Genomic DNA, 20,905 nt, shown 5'->3' with positions numbered 1-20,905 from the left:
AACACTAGTAAAAAATATATCTTTTCCTTTGATATTTTTTTCGCTGTTTTACCTTTATCTACAGTACTTTGTACAAACATGAATACTAGAAGAATCTACCTGCGTTTCACAATAAAATATTTATTGAAAAACTCAACTGAAAAAAATGTTAATTTTATTCGGAAAATTTGGGGCCAGGGGGTCTCTGCTCCTTTGTTGCCCCAAGGCCTCTAGACCTCTAAATCCGGCCCTGTACCAGACATTCCAACTTAGTGTTATAAGAATGTCTGGTATACAGTCACTCTTAATCGTATGACTCTTTAATGACCTGGGACACAAGGCATTCCAACTTAGTCTACAGTAAAAAGTTTACTTTATGGCCATTGGTTATTTTAGAGAGTTAGAGAGTCGGTGAATTGGGGCACAAGGCATTCCAAGTTAGTCTTTGGCAACAAGAGTTGCTGCACAATTATACATTCATTTATTCATTTTTGATAAATAATATGACGTGTGCTACTGGAACACGAGGCATTCTAACTTAGTTAGCAATATAGTTAATTGTACAACTATTAGGTATAGTCCGCGTTAAACTCCTAGTCCGCTCTGAATATATAAATGAATCGCGTCGCCATAGCAAATTGTATGACTACACCTGCTCGCAACTTCAGAGCGGACTAGCAGTTTGGCGCGAACTATACTAATGTTATGATCAGTATATTGGGACGCAAAGCGGTCCAAAGTTATTTACTTAAGACATTAAAGTACATCTATACATATAAATAAAATTGGATTGTCTGTTATTCCTGTTTAACGCGGGGGAAACCGCGGGGCGCAGCTAGTTCTAAAATATAAGTAGCCTAATTTACTCCTTATTATATCAGCTACCTGCCAATAAAAGTCCCGTCAAAATCGGTCCAGCCATTTCAGAGATTAGCCAGAACAAACAGACAGACAAAGATTGTAAAAAATGTTATTTTGGTGTATGTACCGTATGTATATTCATATGCATGTAGTAAAAAGCGGTTATTTCAATATTAAACAGACAATCCAATTTTATTTATATGTATAGATGTACTTTAATGTCTTAAGTAAATAACTTTGGACCGCTTTGCGTCCCAATATACTGATCATAACATTAGTATAGTTCGCGCCAAACTGCTAGTCCGCTCTGAAGTTGCGAGCAGGTGTAGTCATACAATTTGCTATGGCGACGCGATTCATTTATATATTCAGAGCGGACTAGGAGTTTAACGCGGACTATACCTAATAGTTGTACAATTAACTATATTGCTAACTAAGTTAGAATGCCTCGTGTTCCAGTAGCACACGTCATATTATTTATCAAAAATGAATAAATGAATGTATAATTGTGCAGCAACTCTTGTTGCCAAAGACTAACTTGGAATGCCTTGTGCCCCAATTCACCGACTCTCTAACTCTCTAAAATAACCAATGGCCATAAAGTAAACTTTTTACTGTAGACTAAGTTGGAATGCCTTGTGTCCCAGGTCATTAAAGAGTCATACGATTAAGAGTGACTGTATACCAGACATTCTTATAACACTAAGTTGGAATGTCTGGTACAGGGCCGGATTTAGAGGTCTAGAGGCCTTGGGGCAACAAAGGAGCAGAGACCCCCTGGCCCCAAATTTTCCGAATAAAATTAACATTTTTTTCAGTTGAGTTTTTCAATAAATATTTTATTGTGAAACGCAGGTAGATTCTTCTAGTATTCATGTTTGTACAAAGTACTGTAGATAAAGGTAAAACAGCGAAAAAAATATCAAAGGAAAAGATATATTTTTTACTAGTGTTTACTAGTCGGAATTAAAAAAAATCCGACGTCTCTATTGTGGGGCCCTCTTTTGTGGAGGCTCCCTTAAATCCGGCCCTGGTCTGGTGTAAAATTAGCAGCATTACTGACATTCTACAGCGCAATTATGGAGTAGCAGAGGAGCTGTCCATCAGACAAGAAGTCACTGTCGTGGACATATTTTGAACGTTGTAGAACCCTTTGTGGTTCGACTCCGGCAGCACCGTCACACCTATTTCTGTTATAACAGCAGTGTTAAGCGCTGCTGTGTTCTGGTTTGAAGTGTGGTAATGGAGACATACTTTTTCGAGGCGTTCCAACTTAGTCCTCAATGATAAAAACGCATACGCTAACCTCGGGTAGGGTTCAAATCTTATCTGGGGTTGATTACGAATGTCCATAAAGTAGTAACTCTACCATCAACTGAACTTTCCTACTAACTACTACTAACTTAAAAAATATATTTATAAGAATTACTAGCTGACCGGGCAGACGTTGTGTTGCCATATAAATAAAAAAATGTTAAGGGTGCACAACCCTTACCACTTAGGGGTATGAAAAATAGATAGTAGCCGATTCACAGACCTACTATGCGTATAAAATTTGGTGAAAATCGGTAAAGCCGTTTCGGAGGAGTACGGTAACTAACATTGTGACACGAGAATTTTATATATAAGAAGACTAGCTGACCCGGCAAACTTTGTACCGCCTCAAAATCTATTTATCAAATATATTTCATATAAAATATAGCCTTTGTTACTCGGGGATAATGTAGCTTTCGAATGGTGAAATAATTTTTAAAATCAGTCCAATAGTGTTTGAGCCTATTCATTACAATCAAACAAACAAACAAAGTTTTCCTCTTTATAATATTAGTATAGATTAACTAAACTTTCCTACTCTTACTTAAAAAGATATTTATAAGAATTATAAGAGTTTCAACTCAAACTTCATCAGCCCTCAGTTGAACGCAGTGTAGGAGCCACTTGCCGTATTTGTATAGACAGACCGTTTTATATGTTTATTTGTGCGTCTGCGCTCCCGTTCACACGCACATGGTAATATGTAGGATCAGCAAAAAAATTAAAGAAATAAAAAAATAATTTAATTACAAAGAATCTTTTGTGAGCTTTTCTTTATCGGGGTAGCAGACGAGCATGCATCAACCTGTACCCTTACCATGAGTTTTTACGTTTTGACAAATATGACTGTTTTGGTATTTGTTTACGTATTTGTCCATACAAATTCCAATCAGCGCCCCTAGCGGATTGTATCAGAACTATAGTGTCAGTAACGTAACATTAAATGTCTAAATTGTCAAAATGGCGCTTTATGTTTTGTCTCTCTTTTTCCGAACATGTAAGGCAGACAAAAAGACTTGAGCACTTACATATTGTTACGTTTTCGTTATATTGTGTTAAGTAAACGTAACGAAAAATTGTGGGATTTTTTGGAAACTCATGGTAAGGGCTACTGCTGTATGGATATCTGTAATTAACGCCAGATAAGATTAGATTCCTATCTGAGGTCAGCCACAGAAGCGCCGCTATTCCTGAGATTTAATCTGGATTGTCTCGAAAAAGTATGTCTCCCTTACCACACAGACCAGAACACAGCAGCGCTTAACACTGCTGTCATGAGGCAGAAATAGGTATGGCGGTGGCGGTGGAGTCGAACCATACAGGGTTCTACCAGTTTCCTAAGTTACTAATTAGGGATATACCCGATATCGATGTACCGACGATATTTGATTTCCAATGTATCTGAATCAGCGATATTCATTGACCGATATTAGATGACAGATCAATATTTCCTGTAAAAATCCCACATAACCCGTCGTCGCTCCCACATCGTCAGGTACCTTTTGAAGGTGTCCCCCTCGTAAGCAAAAATAAAGGCCTTTGTAGTCACTTGTGTAAGTTTATTGAAACTATTTTGTATTAATAAAATATTAAAAAATTATAAACATTTAACAATAATTTTCATACATCCCCACGATGAAGAGTACGAAAATCAAAAGTACGTTGCTAAAAAGTTTTAGGTTTTTTTATATACCAACAACTGAATATATAAATGAATCGCGTCGCCATAGCAAATTGTATGACTACACCTGCTCGCAACTTCAGAGCGGACTAGCAGTTTGGCGCGAACTATACTAATGTTATGATCAGTATATTGGGACGCAAAGCGGTCCAAAGTTATTTACTTAAGACATTAAAGTACATCTATACATATAAATAAAATTGGATTGTCTGTTTAATATTGAAATAACCGCTTTTTACTACATGCATATGAATATACATACGGTACATACACCAAAATAACATTTTTTACAATCTTTGTCTGTCTGTTTGTTCTGGCTAATCTCTGAAATGGCTGGACCGATTTTGACGGGACTTTTATTGGCAGGTAGCTGATATAATAAGGAGTAAATTAGGCTACTTATATTTTAGAACTAGCTGCGCCCCGCGGTTTCACCCGCGTTATTCCTGTTTAACGCGGGGGAAACCGCGGGGCACAGCTAGTTAAATATATTTGACTGTTCTCTTAAAACGGCGGTTTCCTTTGATAAATTAATTACTAAACCAATTGATTAAACCCGAATTAAACGGTTTAACTTTACTTTGGAATCTGTTTGAAACTTCTCTTTGAGAACCTCTGTCTCTAGCGCAAACATTCCAACTTTGAGACGCTGTTTTTAAAAGTATTTAGTTGTTTGTAGTTTGTGTGGTTAAACTATTTCAATAGCTCGGTATGTTTTACTGTGTGCGGAGAGTAATGTTCGAAAGTATGTATGTCTCTAAAAATGATAGCCTAATGGTTAAGAATCTTCCTCTTGATCGAGCGGCCCGATTCAAATCCCAGGCACCTATGATTTTTCAAAGTTATGTGCGTATTAGAAGATAATTATCACTTGCTTAAACGGTGAAGTAAAACATCGTGAGGAAACCTACATAACGGAGAATTCTTAAAAAAGTTTTCAAAGGTATGTGAAGTCCAATACGCACTTGGCCAGCGCGGTGGACTATGGCCTAATCCTTCTCATTCTGAGAGAAACCCGTGCCCAGCAGTGGAACAATAATGGGTTGATGATGATGATGATGTATGTCTAATTATTTGGCTACAAGCTACAGCACAAACGGCTTGACGGAATAACATATGAGGTGTCGTTGGATTCGTCTTAATTTTAGGAATGATATTGGCTATAGATTTTAAGCAGTCAGGATTTTTGTTTTTATACTTCGATAGTTGGCTATATTTTAAACCAATCGAGTTTTTGTTTTTATAACAATTCTCTAGTTTATAAAATTGAAGTAGAGGAATTCTAGAACCCGTTGTGGTTCGACTCGGGCGTCACCATCGCCACACCTATTTCTATTATAACAGCAGTGTTAAGCGCTGCTGTGTTCTGGTTTGAAGTGTGGTAAGGGAGACAAACTGTTCCATCTTACTTCTCTGCGTAGCAATGCATCTGTGGCCGAGCTCAGGTAGAAATCTTATCTTACTTGGGGTTGACAGATGTCCATGGACAGCAGTAGCCACTTACCATCAGGTGGACTGTGCTCAATATAAAACAGCGTTACGTTAGAAATGGGTGTGACGGAGGTACCTCCTCGGTTCTGCCACCATTTAATCAACTAAATGTCACTATACAAGCCAGTGACAATGAAATTGGACTAAATAAGGAAAAAACTTTAGTCCTACAATAAATAAAACTTTCTTACGACTTCCCCAACTTTTTTAACGAAACTTGTAAAAGTTGATCAAAGTTAATCACTTGGAATAATACTTTGAAAATAGGAGGTTTTATACGATGCGGCAAAGATTTTTAGACCTCAAGACTTTTATTCTATATGTCGTCGATTCATTATTGTCCCACTGCTGGGCACGGGTATTTTTATAATATAAGAGTAGCAGACAAGCATGCAGTTCACTGATTGTAAGTTGCTACTGACATGGACATCTGTAATCAACCCCAGATAAGATTAGATTCTTACCTGAGATCGGCCACAGATGCGCCGCTACCCCTGAGAACTAAGCTGGAATACCTCGGAGAAATGTCTCCCTTACCACACTTTTCAAACCAGAACACAGCAGCGCTTAACCCTGCTGTTATTAGATTAGATATTACATACATACATATTGAAATATTTTTAAGAACTTATGCTTGTTGGTTTTCTTACGGTGTTTTCCGTCACCGTTATTGTAAATGATTGATTTCTAATACGCAAATTGAAAATCAGAGGCACATGCCTGAGATTTGAAGCTCAGACCTCTCGTAAAACCTGCACATCTGAGAGATTATTAAAAAATGTTCTCAAAAGGTATGCGAAGTCTACCAATACGCACTTGTCCAGCGCGGTGGACTATGGCCTAATCCTTCTCATTCTGAGAGGAGACCCGTGCCCAGCAGTGGCACAGTAAAGAATTGATGATGACTAGTTTATTAAGGTTTTACACAATGAAAGGGTTAGCCCTTTAGCATACAGTCCTTGTGCTGTATGTAAATGTATGGAACTTAAATTTACATACAAACAAATGACTCGGATTCCATATATGCTTTAACTAATCGTTTAATGAGTACTTAAAGTTCATTAAACTCTGATTGATTTGATTTTCAATTTTACTTTACGATTTTGAGCCTTCAGAACGTTTTGTTCGACTCCGGCGGCACCACCGCCACACCTATTTCTGTTATAACAGCAGTGTAGCGCTGCTGTGTTCTGGTTTGAAGTGTAGTAAGGGAGACATATTTGTCTGAGATTTTTACTGCGGCTAAGTTACTTCAGGGGTAGCGTATCTGGTACCGAACTCAGGTAGGATTCTAATCTTATCTGGGGTTGGCAGTGAGTTACCATCAGGTGGACTACATACTCGTCTGCTACTTTCAGCTTGCTTGAAAAATCATAAACCTTAAAAAAAAGAGATTCATTCTACTCTGCTGTTATAAGGTAGAAATAGGTGTCAGAATCACAAATCGTTCTAGCAGGTTCGTATAACCTGTAAAAATATTGAACCGAACAGAATAAATACTTCAAAAGTATTTTTATAACAATTTACGTTAATACCGAACCCAACCCTTCCATTGCCGTTAAAAAAATATTCCATAAAATTTATTCCTCCATACTTCATACTACCACCAATTTAACAAGAGCCCCCATTTAACAAAATTTCAAACAAAACGCACCCAAAAACACATTCGAACAGCTCATTCTTATTTGGAAGTGTCAAATTACGTAATCTGAAATAATCCTTAGAACACCTTTGCCTTATAAAATGATAAAAAACGGCCCTACATAGTTTCATTTTTTGTTACAGAGTGAAAGAGACAGCTGCGTACACACCGAGTGCGAGCGGGACAGCGATAGTGTCCAGTTCTGAACCGGTCGGGAAGGATATCTTTTTTTATAGAAGAAAAAAGTGACCGCTTTCGACCCATCGTCTAGTTATGCCAGAGTTTGAATTTCGAATGTGAGGATTGTTCAGTGTTGCGTTTAGTGAGTGAATATACAAACAAAATGGCTGCGTTTCCCGCCTTCTTTTGCGTCTTCTTGGCCGTTATTGTGACAGGTGAGTTAATTTTTTTTCATATTTTAATGCCAAGATATATTTTTTAATTTTTTTCTGTGTATTTTGGAGACGTAATAAGTGTTATATCGCATCATAATTTTCCCAATATTACCTTATATCTCCTAAAAACGTTAAAACAAAAATAAATTTAACATATTACAAGGGAAAAATAATTCGCATGAATAAACTATAAACAAACTTTTGGCGGGAAGCCTCCGATGTTATGTAGACAAATTAAGTTGTATGATACCACAGATACTAAGCCTTAGAGAAGAAAAAATGTATATTAGCTGTTGTTTTTTTTTTTAATTAAAATTATTTAAAAATGTATATTTAACCTTTTTTGTGAATTTGATATATAATTATTACTAGACCGATTCTATTAATGACATGTCATTCTAAATATTATATTAGGTACATAATTTGCTTTATTAAACTAGAAATAAATACAAAATCATTGTAGTTATATTATTGTTGTCCCTGTAGTACCGGGACCAGAATAGGGCTACGGTAACCCTTGCCTGTCGTAAGAGGCGACTAAAAGGGGCTTCCGGGGTTGCGGGCGGCAAGAGTGGGAGCTCAAACCGTCCAGCAAGCGACCCCGGGAAGAACAGCGGTTTGTGTGGTCGCATATCGCTGTAATCACCAGGGGATGTGAGAGGAGCGTAAATTGCTCCCCCCAGGGCAGAGCCCGATAAAAGGGCATCGCGTTAGGAGGACTCCGGTTGTGTTCCGTTGGAGATCCCGGAGTTCTCCACCAAACGCTGAGGACGGCCACCGGGGGAGTTTTAGTGTGGTAAAAATCCCACATAACCCGGCGTCACTCCCATGGCGTCGGGTACCTTTTGAAGGTTTCCCCCTCGTCAACAAAAAAAAAAAAAAAAAAAAGGTATATGATTGTGTCGTTACAAAAAATATGAAAATACTAGCTGACCCGGCAATCTATTTATCAAATATATTTCATATAAAATATAGCCTATAGATTCTTTCACTATAAAATATAGTGAAAGAATTTTCAAAATCGGTCCAGTAGTTTTTGAGCCTATTCGTTACAATCAAACAAACATACAAGTTTTCCTCTTTATAATATTAGTATAGATAAACAATATGTATTACAAGTATAATTAAAAATATATATAGAAAAAGCGTAGAATAAAACCATAGATAATAAATTTATTAAAAAAAAATGGGTAACCAATAAACCATTGCAGTATTTTAAGCACTAACCGTACGATAACTTATAGTCGCTCATATCGGTTCTTTATAAGCGTTAAACTACTTTCAATTCAAAACAAGGTTAGTTAGATGAGTCAACCAACGGTTCCAAGCTGTACTTATACTCTCTTTGTGGCCTTTGAGGCTATAGAGTAGTTACGACAAGAAATACCATGCTGTTCCGAAATTATAAAAATAAGGCGACATTTATAAAGATAAGAAATTACAAAAATTCAAAAAAAATTTTGACATGAATACAAGTGACAAAACAATTTAAATTCTTTATATAGTTATAGTTCGCACCAAACTGCTAGTCCGCTCTGAAGTTGTTGCGAGCAGGTGTAGTCATATAATTTGCTATGGCGACTCATTTCTATATTCAGAGCGGACTAGTAGTTTTACGCGGACTAAACACTTATGATTACTAAAACATTTTTATGGTTTATACAATTAGTTGGGGTAACACAGCAGATAAATTAAAATCGTATTGTAATAGTAATTTTGAAGGTGATAGGAACATTTCAGATCGGCCACATTTGTTTGCTACCCCTGAGGACTAAGCTGGCAGGGCTCGGAAAAGTATGTCTCCCTTACCACACCCTTCAAATCAGAACACAGCAGCGCTTAACACTGCTGTTATAACAGAAATAGGTGTGGCGGTGCTGCCGCCGTAGTCGAACCTTACAGGTTTCTGTCACCTTCATCTATTTATATATTTACAATAATTATTACCACTATTGAAATAATTATTTTAGTCGTTGGAAAACTGACGACTAAGAAATAGACACAACATAAAAATTGTGTTCTCAAATAAATAGCTTAAATTGTTATACAAATAACGGTGGTATGTCTAGATTGTTAGCAAGTCTGTGTCACAACGTGAGTCATTGGAATCCGTCACAATTTTATAGTGGAGGCTTCGTTTAGTATGAGGTTTCAATAGGAAAATAGTTTTCGAAAATTACGCTTTCTAGTACTTCTAGTAGTTCTAGTACTTTATACAAGATTTTTTCCTGTGACATAAGTACCATGGACACATACAAAGACGTATACACAAACACCACTAATAGACCCGGAACAATCTAAATTCAAATTAAACCGGCCGACCGGGGACTGAACTCTGGACCCACTGCTTGTCAGACCGGTATAGTGACCGTTCCACCACGCCAGACGTTAAATATAATCGTTAATTGGACAAACGTTGACTTAAAAATCTTCAAATATCAACATTTTAAAAATTATAAAAAAAAGAATTTGGTAAAAAAAACAACATTAAGTTGTATAAAACGTAATGCCCTTTTTCAAAACCTTTACACTTATTTTTAGAAGTCGAAGTAACTCATCGGAGATATACTCCGGCGGCACTACTGTCACACCTATTTCTGTTATAACAGCAATGTTAAGCGCTGCTGTGTTCCGGTTTGAAGTGTGGTAAGGGAGACATACTTTTCCGAGGCGTTCCAGCTTAGCCCTCAGGGGTAGCGGCACATTTTTGGCCGACCTCAGGTAGGAATCTAATCTGAGGTTGATTACAGATGTCCGTACGGCAGTAGCCATTTACCATCAGGTAAGTGTAGAGAACTTTACCCTTCATCAGTTCTCATAAAATCCGCTAGGGGCGCTGATTGGAAATGTATGGGCAAATACGTAAACAAATATGAAAACAGTCATTTTTGTAAAAACGTAAAACTCATACTAAGGGTACGTGTGCACTAATTTAAACAACATTGTTTATACTCTATCTCTGGTAGTGTCAGCTTTTTTTGTTTATAAACCAAACATCCTGTTTAGGCTACAAGTGTTTTGTATCTAACGTATACAGTATCCCACACCTGATTTTTTTGACCCGACAGAGTTTGTTTGTCACGCTGCAGCCAAATGGCTTGACGGTTTAACATATGAGGTGTCGTTGGATTCGTCTTAATTGTGGGAGTGACATAGACTATATTACTTTCGGATTTAGTTAATCATTTTTAAGCAGTTTGGTTTTATTTTATATAAATATCACTAGATATTATATAGAAATAGTAAAAAGCTTACAGTCCACCTGATGGTAAGTGGCTACTGCCGTACGGACATCTGTAATCAACCCCATATAAGATTAAAGTTCTTCCTGAGGTCGGCCACAGATGCACCGCTACCCCTGAGGACTAAGCTGGAACGCCGCGGAAAAATATGTCTCCCTTACCACACCCTTCAAACCAGAACACAGCAGCGCTTAACACTGCTGTTATAACAGAAATAGGTGTATATCTGCGGTTGCTGACCATTGGCGATCTACCCACTTATCTTACAAAATAGACTAATTTGGCACATACGTGAATCACGTATCGTGTGTTATAATACCAGTAATTATGTGACTAATATACAATTGATATTTATGACCCACATTCTTCAGCTGCCGTGTTCCGATCCAGTAGTACTGTTAGTCCGCTTAGTCCTCAAGGAAAGCATCGCATCTGTAGACAGTCTTATGTAGGAATTAAATTCTAGTTGATTACATGTCCATAGGTGACTTGCCAGATGTCCCTGTAGTCTCGGGACTAGAATAGGGCTTCGGTATCCCCTGCCTGTCGTAAGAGGCGACTAAAAGGGGGCTTCTGGGGTTGCGGGCGGCAAGGGTGGGAGCTCGAACCGTCCAGCACGTAACCCCGGGAAGGACAACGGTGTGTGTGGCCGCATACCGTTGTAAACACTAGGTGTGTGGGAGGAGCGAAAACTGCTCCCCCAGGGTAGAGCCCGTTGAGCATCGTGCTTGGAGGGCTCCGGTTATGTTCCGTTAGAGATCCCGGAGTTCTCCAACAAGCGTTGAGGACGGCCACCGGGGGGGTTTAGTGCGGTAAAAATCCCACATAACCCGGCGTCGCTCTCACGTCGTCGGGTACCTATTGAAGGTTTCCCCCTCGAGAGAAAAAAAAGGTGACTTGCCAGATGGACTATGCGCTTGTTTGTTACTTCTATAAGAAAATATTGTCATTTTAAGAATACACAAAGGTCAAGACAAAACATACATATCAAATCGATTGACAAACAAAATATGTACACATAACACATTCCCCAAAGATACACATGTCGCAGTGTTAGCTGACAACGAATAACGATAAACTGTTTAAATAATTAGCTAAGTGTAATTCGGACGCTGAGGGTTTCGTACCACCGAAATTTTCATGTTTTTTGTTATTGTCTTTTTTATAATAGTAGCCATTGAAGTTCATACATTGTGAAAATTTTAGCTTTCTAGCTTTAGGGTTAAAAATATAAAGCGAAAATCGTCGTTCCCTTTTTACCCTTTGGGTACGGAACCCTAAAAACAAAGAATTTTGAAGATGAAAACTTTGATTGGTTAAAACACTTGTGATTTTTTTTTTCGAGTCTTAATTAAATCTCAGTTTTTATTATAGACACTTGTTATATTATAAGCGATAAATATCTTCCACGCGTGGTGTGATAGAGGTACCTAATACTTAACTAACAGGACCGAAGACTTGCGTGTGTAAATATTTGCTTTACGTCGGCTCCGTAGAGAAATATCTCTCTGTATAGTTTGGGTTATATAGTGAAGCTAGGAAGTATTTTGGTAAGATTTATGTGGCAAATGATCATGTAGTTTGATGGTATGTGGACAGCCGCCCATGGATATTTGTAATCAACCTCAGATTCAACCTACCTGAGGTCAGCCACAGATGCGCCGCTACCCCTGAGGACTAAGCTGGAACGCCTCGGAAAAGTATGTCTCCCATACCATATGCTTCAAACCAGAACACAGCAGCGCTTAACACTGCTGTTACAGAAATAGATGTGGCGGTGGTGCCGCCGGAATCGTACCACAAAGGGTTCTACCACCTTTGAAATAAATGTTGGTTTAGTACATATTTCTGAAGTCGACGCTCAATATATTTCGTTGGATAACGGCGTGTCCAAAACGGTCGAATTGAGAAACCTCCTCCATTTTTGATATCGGTTAAAAAGAAACTAATTTGGCACATACATGAATCACGTATCGTGTGGTATAATACTAGTAATTACGTGACTAACATACGATTGACATCAATGACCTAAATTCCTCAGCTGCCGTGTTCCGATCCGGCGTTATTCAAGTAATTTTCGAGAACTTTTATATTTGAGCGTTCCGTATCCAAAGGGTAAAATCGGAACCCTATTACTAACCTGCGCTGTCTGCCCGTCTGTTCGTTTGTCAGACGACTCTATCTATGTCTACTACGATAACAAATATTAAAAAAAATACATTTGACTGTAATGAAGTATTCGCACTTGGCCATTATTGTTTCTTAAAAAAAAACCCCAAAGAAGTATAACTTCTTTCGTTATACATATGTAACGTTATATATAACTGCATACGCGGTTTTTACTTATTTAAACTATTTCTTGAGGTATACTACCGACCTCTTAACCTGCTTCAGTCAGTATGGTGCTCGGCGGCGCCATCTGGTGTATCTCACGTTGAGGCAGGTCGTGTAGCTAAAAATAGTAACGGAAGTTATGTTTACTGCAAGGTTGTTTTTAGAGTTCCGTAACTAAAGTGTAAAAACGGAGCCCTATTACTAAGCCTCCGCTGTCTGTACGTCTGGTACGGACCCCTTTGCATACGAGTTCGACTCGCTCTTGTCCAATTTTGGATTTGTTACAGTTTTGACATACGATTTCGGATACACACTATTTTTTCTTTTTATTAAATACCCCAGTGTATTGAACGCACGAAAGAAGTTACACTTCTTACATAAAACATACGCGGATTTTACATATTTAAACTATTTCTTGAGGTATAATACCGACCTCATAACCTGCTTCAGTCAGTACGGTGCTCGGTGGCGCCATCTGGCGTATCTCACGTTGAGGCAGGTCGTGTAGCTAAAAATAGTAGCGGAAGTTATGTTTACAAGGTTGTTTTTAGGGTTCCGTAACTAAAGAGTAAAAACGGAACCCTATTGTAATCCCCGTCAAACTGCTAGTCCGCTCTGAAGTTGTTGCGAGCAGGTGTAATCATACTTGCTATGGCGATGCGATTCATTTCTATGTTCAGAGCGGACTAGCAGTTTTGCACAGATTATATTAAGCCTCCGCCTATCTGTTAGTCAATCCGTCTGTCACAGGACTATCTCTTGAATATTCTCTATCTCTATCTCTCTTTATACAATGCATTCACTTCGGTGGCTCCTATGATATCATTATTACAATTTGAAAACAAATAAAAAATTGATGGCACGGAATGACAGAACCCTCTGTGTGCGAGTTTGGCTCGCACTTAGCCAATTATTTGATTGTTTATTCAAAACCACAAAGTAAAACTTCTTTCGTTATACAAAACTACATACGCAGTTTTTATTTATTTAAACTGTTTTTTGAAGTATTTTAGCGACCCGTTAACCTGCTTCAGTCAGCACGGTGCTCGGTGGCGCCATCTGGTGTATCTCACGTTGAGGCAGGTCGTGTGGCTATAATTAGTAACGGAAGTTATGTTCACGGCATGTTTTATTTTAGCTACTATCTCTTATGATGCGTAGTTTTTATAAGAGTAGCAGACAAGAACTTGTGTTCCGTTTTGAAGGGTGTGGTAAGGAAGACAGACTTTTCCGAGGCGTTCCAGCTTAGTCCTCAGGGCTAGCGCATCTGTGGCCGACCTCAGGTAGGAATGTCTAATCCTATCTGGGATTGATTACGAATGTCCATGGGCGGCAGTAGCCACATGCCATCAGGTGGACTGCATGCTCGTCTGCTACTCCTATATTATAAAAAAAGACAAGCATGCAGTCCACCTGTACCTTTAGTATGAGTTTTTACGTTTTGGCAAAAATGACTGTTTTGGTATTTGTTTACGTATTTGCCCATACATTTCCAATCAGCGCCCCTAACGGATTGTATCTAACTGATTGGAAATATATGGGAAATACGTAAATAAAAACAAAGACAGTTATTTTTGTTAAAACGTAAAAACTCATATACTAAGGGTACTGATTGTGAGTGGCTACTGCCGCCCATGTAATGTAAGCAAACCCAGATAAGATTAGATTACCTGACGTCAGCCACAAATGCGCTAGCCCTGAGGACTAAGCTGGAATGCGTCGGAAAAGTATATCTTTATTACCATACTTCAAATCAGAACACAGCAGCGCTACACTGCTGTTATAACAGAAATAGGTGTGACGGTGGTACCTTCGGAGTCGACCACGAAAGATTCTTTAAAAAACATGGACTGATTGTCTACACCATTGCATAAATATAAAAGTAGGTAAATATATAAAAAATATATAAGAAATTTTAACTGTTATATATATAAAAAGTTTGTTATGTAAAACTGAAGTAATATACCTAAGCAAAATGTTCGTTTTTTAGGGATATAAAAACTTTGTTATGTAAAAATGAAGTAACAAAAAGGTTTTACAAGAAATATCTATTCAAATGGCCCGTATTGAGTCAAAAAAGTAATTATATGTTTTATATAAACTCTTATGTAACGAACAATTTGGGAGTTGACAATATTGGTTTTCGAACTTTTTACACGCTTTATATTAACTTCACTTTTTTTTTTTTATAATATAAGAATAGCAGACGAGCATGCAGTCCACCTGATGTGGCTACTGCCGCCCATGGACATCTGTAATCAACCCCAGATAGGATTAGATATTCCTACCTGAGGTCGGCCACAGATGCGCCGCTACCCCTGAGGACTAAGCTGGAACGCCTCGGAAAAGTCTGTCTCCCTTACCACACCCTTCAAACCGGAACACAGCAGCGCCTAACACTGCTGTTATTAGGTAGAAATAGGTGTGGCGGTGGTGCCGCCGGAGTTGAACCACAAAGGGTTCTACCACCTTTACAACTTTTCTACTTTTTAGTTGATTTTATCATAAAAGGGTGTTTTTTAGTTTATTGAACTATATTTATTTGTAATTGTTACATCTACCGACACAGCTATTTATGCTATTAACAGCAGTTAAGTGCTGCTGTGTTCTGGTTTGAAGTGTGGTAAGGGACACATACTTATCCGAGGCGTTCCAGCTTAGTTGTCAGGGATAGCACCTCATATATATAAAGCAAGATACTGGAGCTAATGCTTTAGGAATTATATGTAAAAATGATGGTATTTAAAAAAAAGGAAAAAGAGAATAGTTATTATTAAAAAAGACAAACCCACTGAGTTTCTTACCAGATCTTCTCAGTAGAGGTCGCGTTCCGATCCGGTAGTAGTTTAAGAAAATATTGTAACTGACAATTTGTAAGTGCCGCCGTTGGCCTATACAAAATAAATATATTTCATTTCATTTAATTTCATATGTGGCCGACCTCAGGTAGGAATATAAATATATCTGGGGTTGATTACATAGAAGTAGCCTACAAACATCCACTCTACCTGATGTAAGTAACTACTGCCACCCACATGGACATCTGTAATCAACCCCGGGCAAGAGATTTACCCGTAGGACTACGATAGAATGCGGATTAGTATGTCTCCCGTACCTCAGCCTTCAATACAGAGCACAGCAGCGCTTAACACTGCTGTTATGAGGTAGAAATAGGTGTGGTGGTGGTGCCGATGGAGTCAAACCACAGAGTTCTTTAAACATAATTTAATACAAACAAAATGTAATAATAACAACAAAATTTAATTTAATAATAACATAATTTAAAACAAATTCCACACTACAACATTTGGCTTTATCAAGAAGCGTTTGCAAACCTACAAAAACCAACAAATACTCTATCCACACTTGAATTTGTAAGTTCAAACAACGCGCGGTACAATATGAGCACAAATTTCGTCAGTCTCAAACAGAGCAGAGTGGCGCAGTGGAAGCGTGCTGGGCCCATAACCCAGAGGTCCGTGGATCGAAACCACGCTCTGCTATTGGTTGTGAAGCAAATCCATTTTTTTTGAAAATTTTAATTTACCTTGGTAATTCTTATTTTTTTAGTAAAATATTTTATTATATAAAATTTAATGCCTCATATTTTTTCTAACATTTTTTTTCTAAACTTGTTTTCGCTAATGAAATCAAAAATCTTAAGGTATAAATAAGCATTTATTATTGAATCAAATATTTTTTTTAATACAAATTTTAATAAAATTATTTGTTTTAATGTTTACAAAAAAAGGAATTGAATTAGAACATTTTTCTTTTTTTTCACATCTGTCTTAGAAATGTAAAAAAAACTTTAAACTCTAATAAAAATATCAAAATTTTAACATTTTTACTTAAATTCAAACTCTTCACACTTGAATTTGTAAGTTCAAACAACGCACGGAAGAATATAAGCACAGATTTCTTCAGTTCCGGACAGTTACTACAATCTCTTAAAACAATATTATTTTAATCATACTTTTACTTTTTTGCAGGAAATTTAATTTTTTAAGCAAAATATGACAATTTCAGTTGGTTTTATACAATGGATAAGCGATAAATTAATAAGGGTTTAAGTTTGTTCAACTGTGTATGACGGAATATTTTACTGTTTTAAGATGGAAATAAAACTTTCCTGAACTAAGCTTGTTTTTAAAAGATGGTGGTTGGCCCTCAGAGCAGAGTGGCACAGTGGAAGAGTGGTTATCCTTACTAATATTATAAATCCGAAAGTAACTCTGTCTGTCTGTCTCTTCTTCACGCCTAAACCACTGAACCGATTTTAATGAAATTTTGTAAAAAGATAGTCTGAGACCCGAGAAAGGAAATAGGATAGTTATTATCCCGGAAATCCCACGGGAACTAGGGTTGGCGATCTAAGATCGATTGATTGGAGAATCGATCTTTTGAACCAAAAAGTCGATAATTTTAATCGATATTAGTAAGGATTGAATCGTAAACTATGCATTTGATTAAGTGATGATCTTTAGCAAAGTTGATGTCCGTGAGCTCACAAAGGTTTCTGAGTAGGTACGACCAATTTTCGCCAGACGCCACTGTCATTCCAATGAAGGTACGAATTTTCAGTTTTATGTATGTAAGTATGTCGTATTATTTTCTTTTAAACGCGGGCGAAGCCGCGGGCAAAAGAAAGTTAAATATAACTTAAATCTTTTGTGGTTATTAAATATAAAATATATTGAAGGTGGTAGAACCCATTATGGTTGAAGGTGGTAGAACCCATTGTGGTTCGACTCCGGCGGCACCACCGCCACACCTATTTCTGCCTAATAACAGCAGTGTTAGGCGCTGCTGTGTTTCGTTTTGAAGGGTGTGGAAAGGGAGACATACTTTACTGAGGCGTTCCAGCTTAGTTCTCAGACTAGCGGCGCATCTGTGGCCGACCTCAGGTAGGAATATCTAATCCTATCTGGGGTTGATTACAGATGTCCGTACGGCAGTAGCCACTTACCATCAGGTGGACTGCATGCTCGTCTGCTACTCCTATATTATGAAAAAAATAGTACTAAGCAATGAGTGTGTTTAATTATTATTATTAAAGTAATTGCTATACCTATCTAAAGCTGATCAATACTGAGTCAAGCGCAGCTGAGTCAGTCATTATGTAACTGTGCACTTGATGCAAAGTAGGTTCATTCTTTGTTCTATAATGCCAAGATGAATCCTAACTAATTCTTACACCGTATTGAAAATTTACCAATTTTTACCCAAAGGTCAAAATTTGACAATTTATGCTTACCTTTATTGCCCAATTTCAAACTGTGGTAAATGTTGTGTGTTAAGGCTTTTGTGTGTAATTCTGAATAAGAACCCGTTGTGGTTCGACTCCGGCCGCACCACCGCCACACCTATTTCTGTTATAACAGCAGTGTTAAGCGCTGCTTTCTGGTTTGAAGTGTGGTAAGGGATTCATACTTTTCCGAATCGTTCCAGCTTTGTCCTCAGGGGTAGCGGCACATTTGAGCGGCCTCAGGTAGGAATCTAACCTTATTTGGCGTTGACGAATGTTCACGGGGGAAGTAGCCACTTACCATCAGGTGGACTGCATGCTCGTCTGCTACTCCTATATTATAAAAAATGTTACATTGTACGCAAAAATTACCCGTTATGACGCAAATTTTATCTTTATAATTATTAAGTCGATTATTTTTATTATCGTCCCAAATTTGTTCTTTTACATTAAAATGAGGTTTCAATTAACTTTCTCTTGCAATTTAAATATCTGATAAAGAACTTTAACACAATTGTACTCGAATGGTTACATCAACCGGGATGTGAATCATGGACCGTTACGTGGCCATTGACTCATAATACTCATAATGAGTCAACGTGTTAGCTTAGTGGTTAAGAAACTCGGCCTCTGATCGGGGGGTCCGAGGTTCAAATTCCACGCACCTCTGATTTTTCAAAGTTATGTGCATATTATAAATTAATTATCACTTGTTTAAACCGTGGAGGAATACATCGTGAGGAAACCCGCATACCTGAGAAATCTTAAAAAAAAGTTTGCAAAGATATGTGAAGTCTACCAATACGCACTTGTCCAGCGCGGTGGACTATGGCCTAATCCGTCTCATTCTGAGAGGACCCGTGCCCAGCAGTGGGACAGTAATGGGTTGATGATGATGATGAATATTAAAAATTAGCATATTGACGTGCACTTCAATCATCACCCTACATCCAATGCAAATTTCAAAATGTGAAAAAAAAAATTGTTTTTATTTTTTTTGTCTCTCTTTTATGTTTTATAAGGTCAAATCAAAATGAAGTATCCGTAAATATTAGCACACGTAATAGTATTTTTTCTCTGGAGTCACGTAACCATAATATTTTAGACGCATTCGGGACTCTTAATAAATGTAGGGTGTTTGTATACGTCGGGAATGCTTTTTGATTTTTTTAGGGCTCCGTAAATTGTACATAATGATAAAAAAAAAAATTCGAATTTGGGTTTTTTTCAATTTTTTGCATTTTCTGAGAACATTTCCTATAGTAATGTATATTTTTTTTTACACCATCAGAAAGTAGATATTTCAACGAACAAAAGGCCCCCAAACTTTTTGAAAAAAGCTGATATTTTGACGTCAGAATTTTCGATTGAAAATTAGGGTGCTTTTTTGATATTAAGTGAAAATAAGGCGAAAAAATAAATATTTTTAATCAAATAAATTACAGTGTATTTGGGACATAATAAGGTAAGTTTTCACCAAATTTCGTAAAAAAAAAAAAAAAATTTTGAAAAAGATAAATAAAAAACCAAAAACTTGGTTTTTTGAATTTTTCACCCAAATTTTGAGGTTATGTGAAAAAATTGCAAATACAAAAGTTGTAGATCTTTTTATTACCTACAACTTTGCCATTTAACTTTTTCGCATAGGACGTGTAGTTTAGCCGGAAATCAAGATAAACCATTTTTTACCCTTAAAAACTCACCCCCTCCCACTTCCCGAACTCGGATCGACCGTAATTTATTTTTCCTTTCATTTTGATCATATTCCCCTCCTTTTCCAATGGGTTTCATTCTATTGTAATTTTTTTTCATTTTTTACCATTTGTAAAGGCTTCGGCCCTGGTCTACTATGGTTGCTATAATAACAAATACTAAAAATACAAAAATAGAAAAAATAAATTAAAATTTAGTGGTACGGAACCCTTTGTGTGTGGTTTCGACTCGCATTTGGCCAATTATTCCTATTCAAAGTTTAATATATTAAAAAAATAGAGTAATTTTTAAGTATTCTTTTACGAAAAAATAAGGAATAGGTAAGTAAGGAATACGATTAGCGATAAACTATGGAAAAAAATCTTTTTTCCTAACGTTGTAACTTTCTATTTCTCAAAATTTTCTAATATTTTTATCTTTCATACGGTCAAACGTAAGAAATACTCAATTTCTTTATCTGGGGTCACGTAACCATAATATTTTATTCGCATTCGGGACCCTAAATAAATGTAGGGTCTTTGTACACGTCGTGGACGCTTTGTGATTTTTTAGGGTTCCGTACACAAAGAGTAGAAACGGAACACTATTACTAAGACCGTCTATCACAGGGCTGTATCTCCTGAACCGTAATAGATAGACAGCTAGAATTTTGACAAAAAATAAAATTTGGTGGTACGGAACCCTCCGTGTGATTTCCAGTCGCAATTGACCAATTATTTATATTCAAAGTTTTATTAAACAAAAAAGTAGAGCTAGTGACGTCTTTTTTTTACGAAAAGCTAAAGAATAGATAGAATGATTTGCGATGTTTTGTTTTTTAGTTTTTCGTAAGGTTTCCAAACTTTTTTATTTCTCTATTATCTTTCATAAGGTCAAACGTAAATATTAGCACTCGTAATAGTATTTTTCTGTAGAGTCACGTAACCATAATATTTTAGACGCATGCGGGACCCTAAATAAATGTAGGGTCTTTGTACACGTCGTGGACGCTTTGTGATTTTTCTT

At 37.2% G+C, this 20,905-nt stretch overlaps 1 protein-coding gene and 1 non-coding gene across 7 annotated transcripts in view; both read left to right on the top strand.

Moving 5' to 3' along the window:
- Fas3 (fasciclin 3) overlaps nucleotides 1-20,905 on the top strand; it is a 197,371-nt gene that overhangs the window by 54,581 nt on the left and 121,885 nt on the right. For all 6 annotated transcript variants that reach the window (XM_073092509.1, XM_073092507.1, XM_073092508.1 and 3 more), the window contains one exon: nucleotides 7,112-7,363. In XM_073092509.1, coding sequence (XP_072948610.1) covers nucleotides 7,312-7,363 — 52 coding nt within the window. In that variant the 5' untranslated portion in view covers nucleotides 7,112-7,311. The remainder of the gene's footprint in view (nucleotides 1-7,111; nucleotides 7,364-20,905) is intronic.
- On the top strand, nucleotides 16,371-16,442 carry TRNAM-CAU (transfer RNA methionine (anticodon CAU)). Its single transcript has one exon. It is a non-coding gene; the product is annotated as a tRNA-Met (tRNA).

This window comes from Epargyreus clarus, unplaced genomic scaffold, assembly GCF_041222505.1.
Source record: "Epargyreus clarus isolate Ecla_fem2 unplaced genomic scaffold, WU_Ecla_fem_2.2 ptg000036l, whole genome shotgun sequence".
Lineage (NCBI taxonomy): Eukaryota > Metazoa > Arthropoda > Insecta > Lepidoptera > Hesperiidae > Epargyreus > Epargyreus clarus.
The sequence above is the reverse complement of the archived record's forward strand: the minus strand, read 5'-3'. Positions and strand labels throughout refer to the sequence as shown.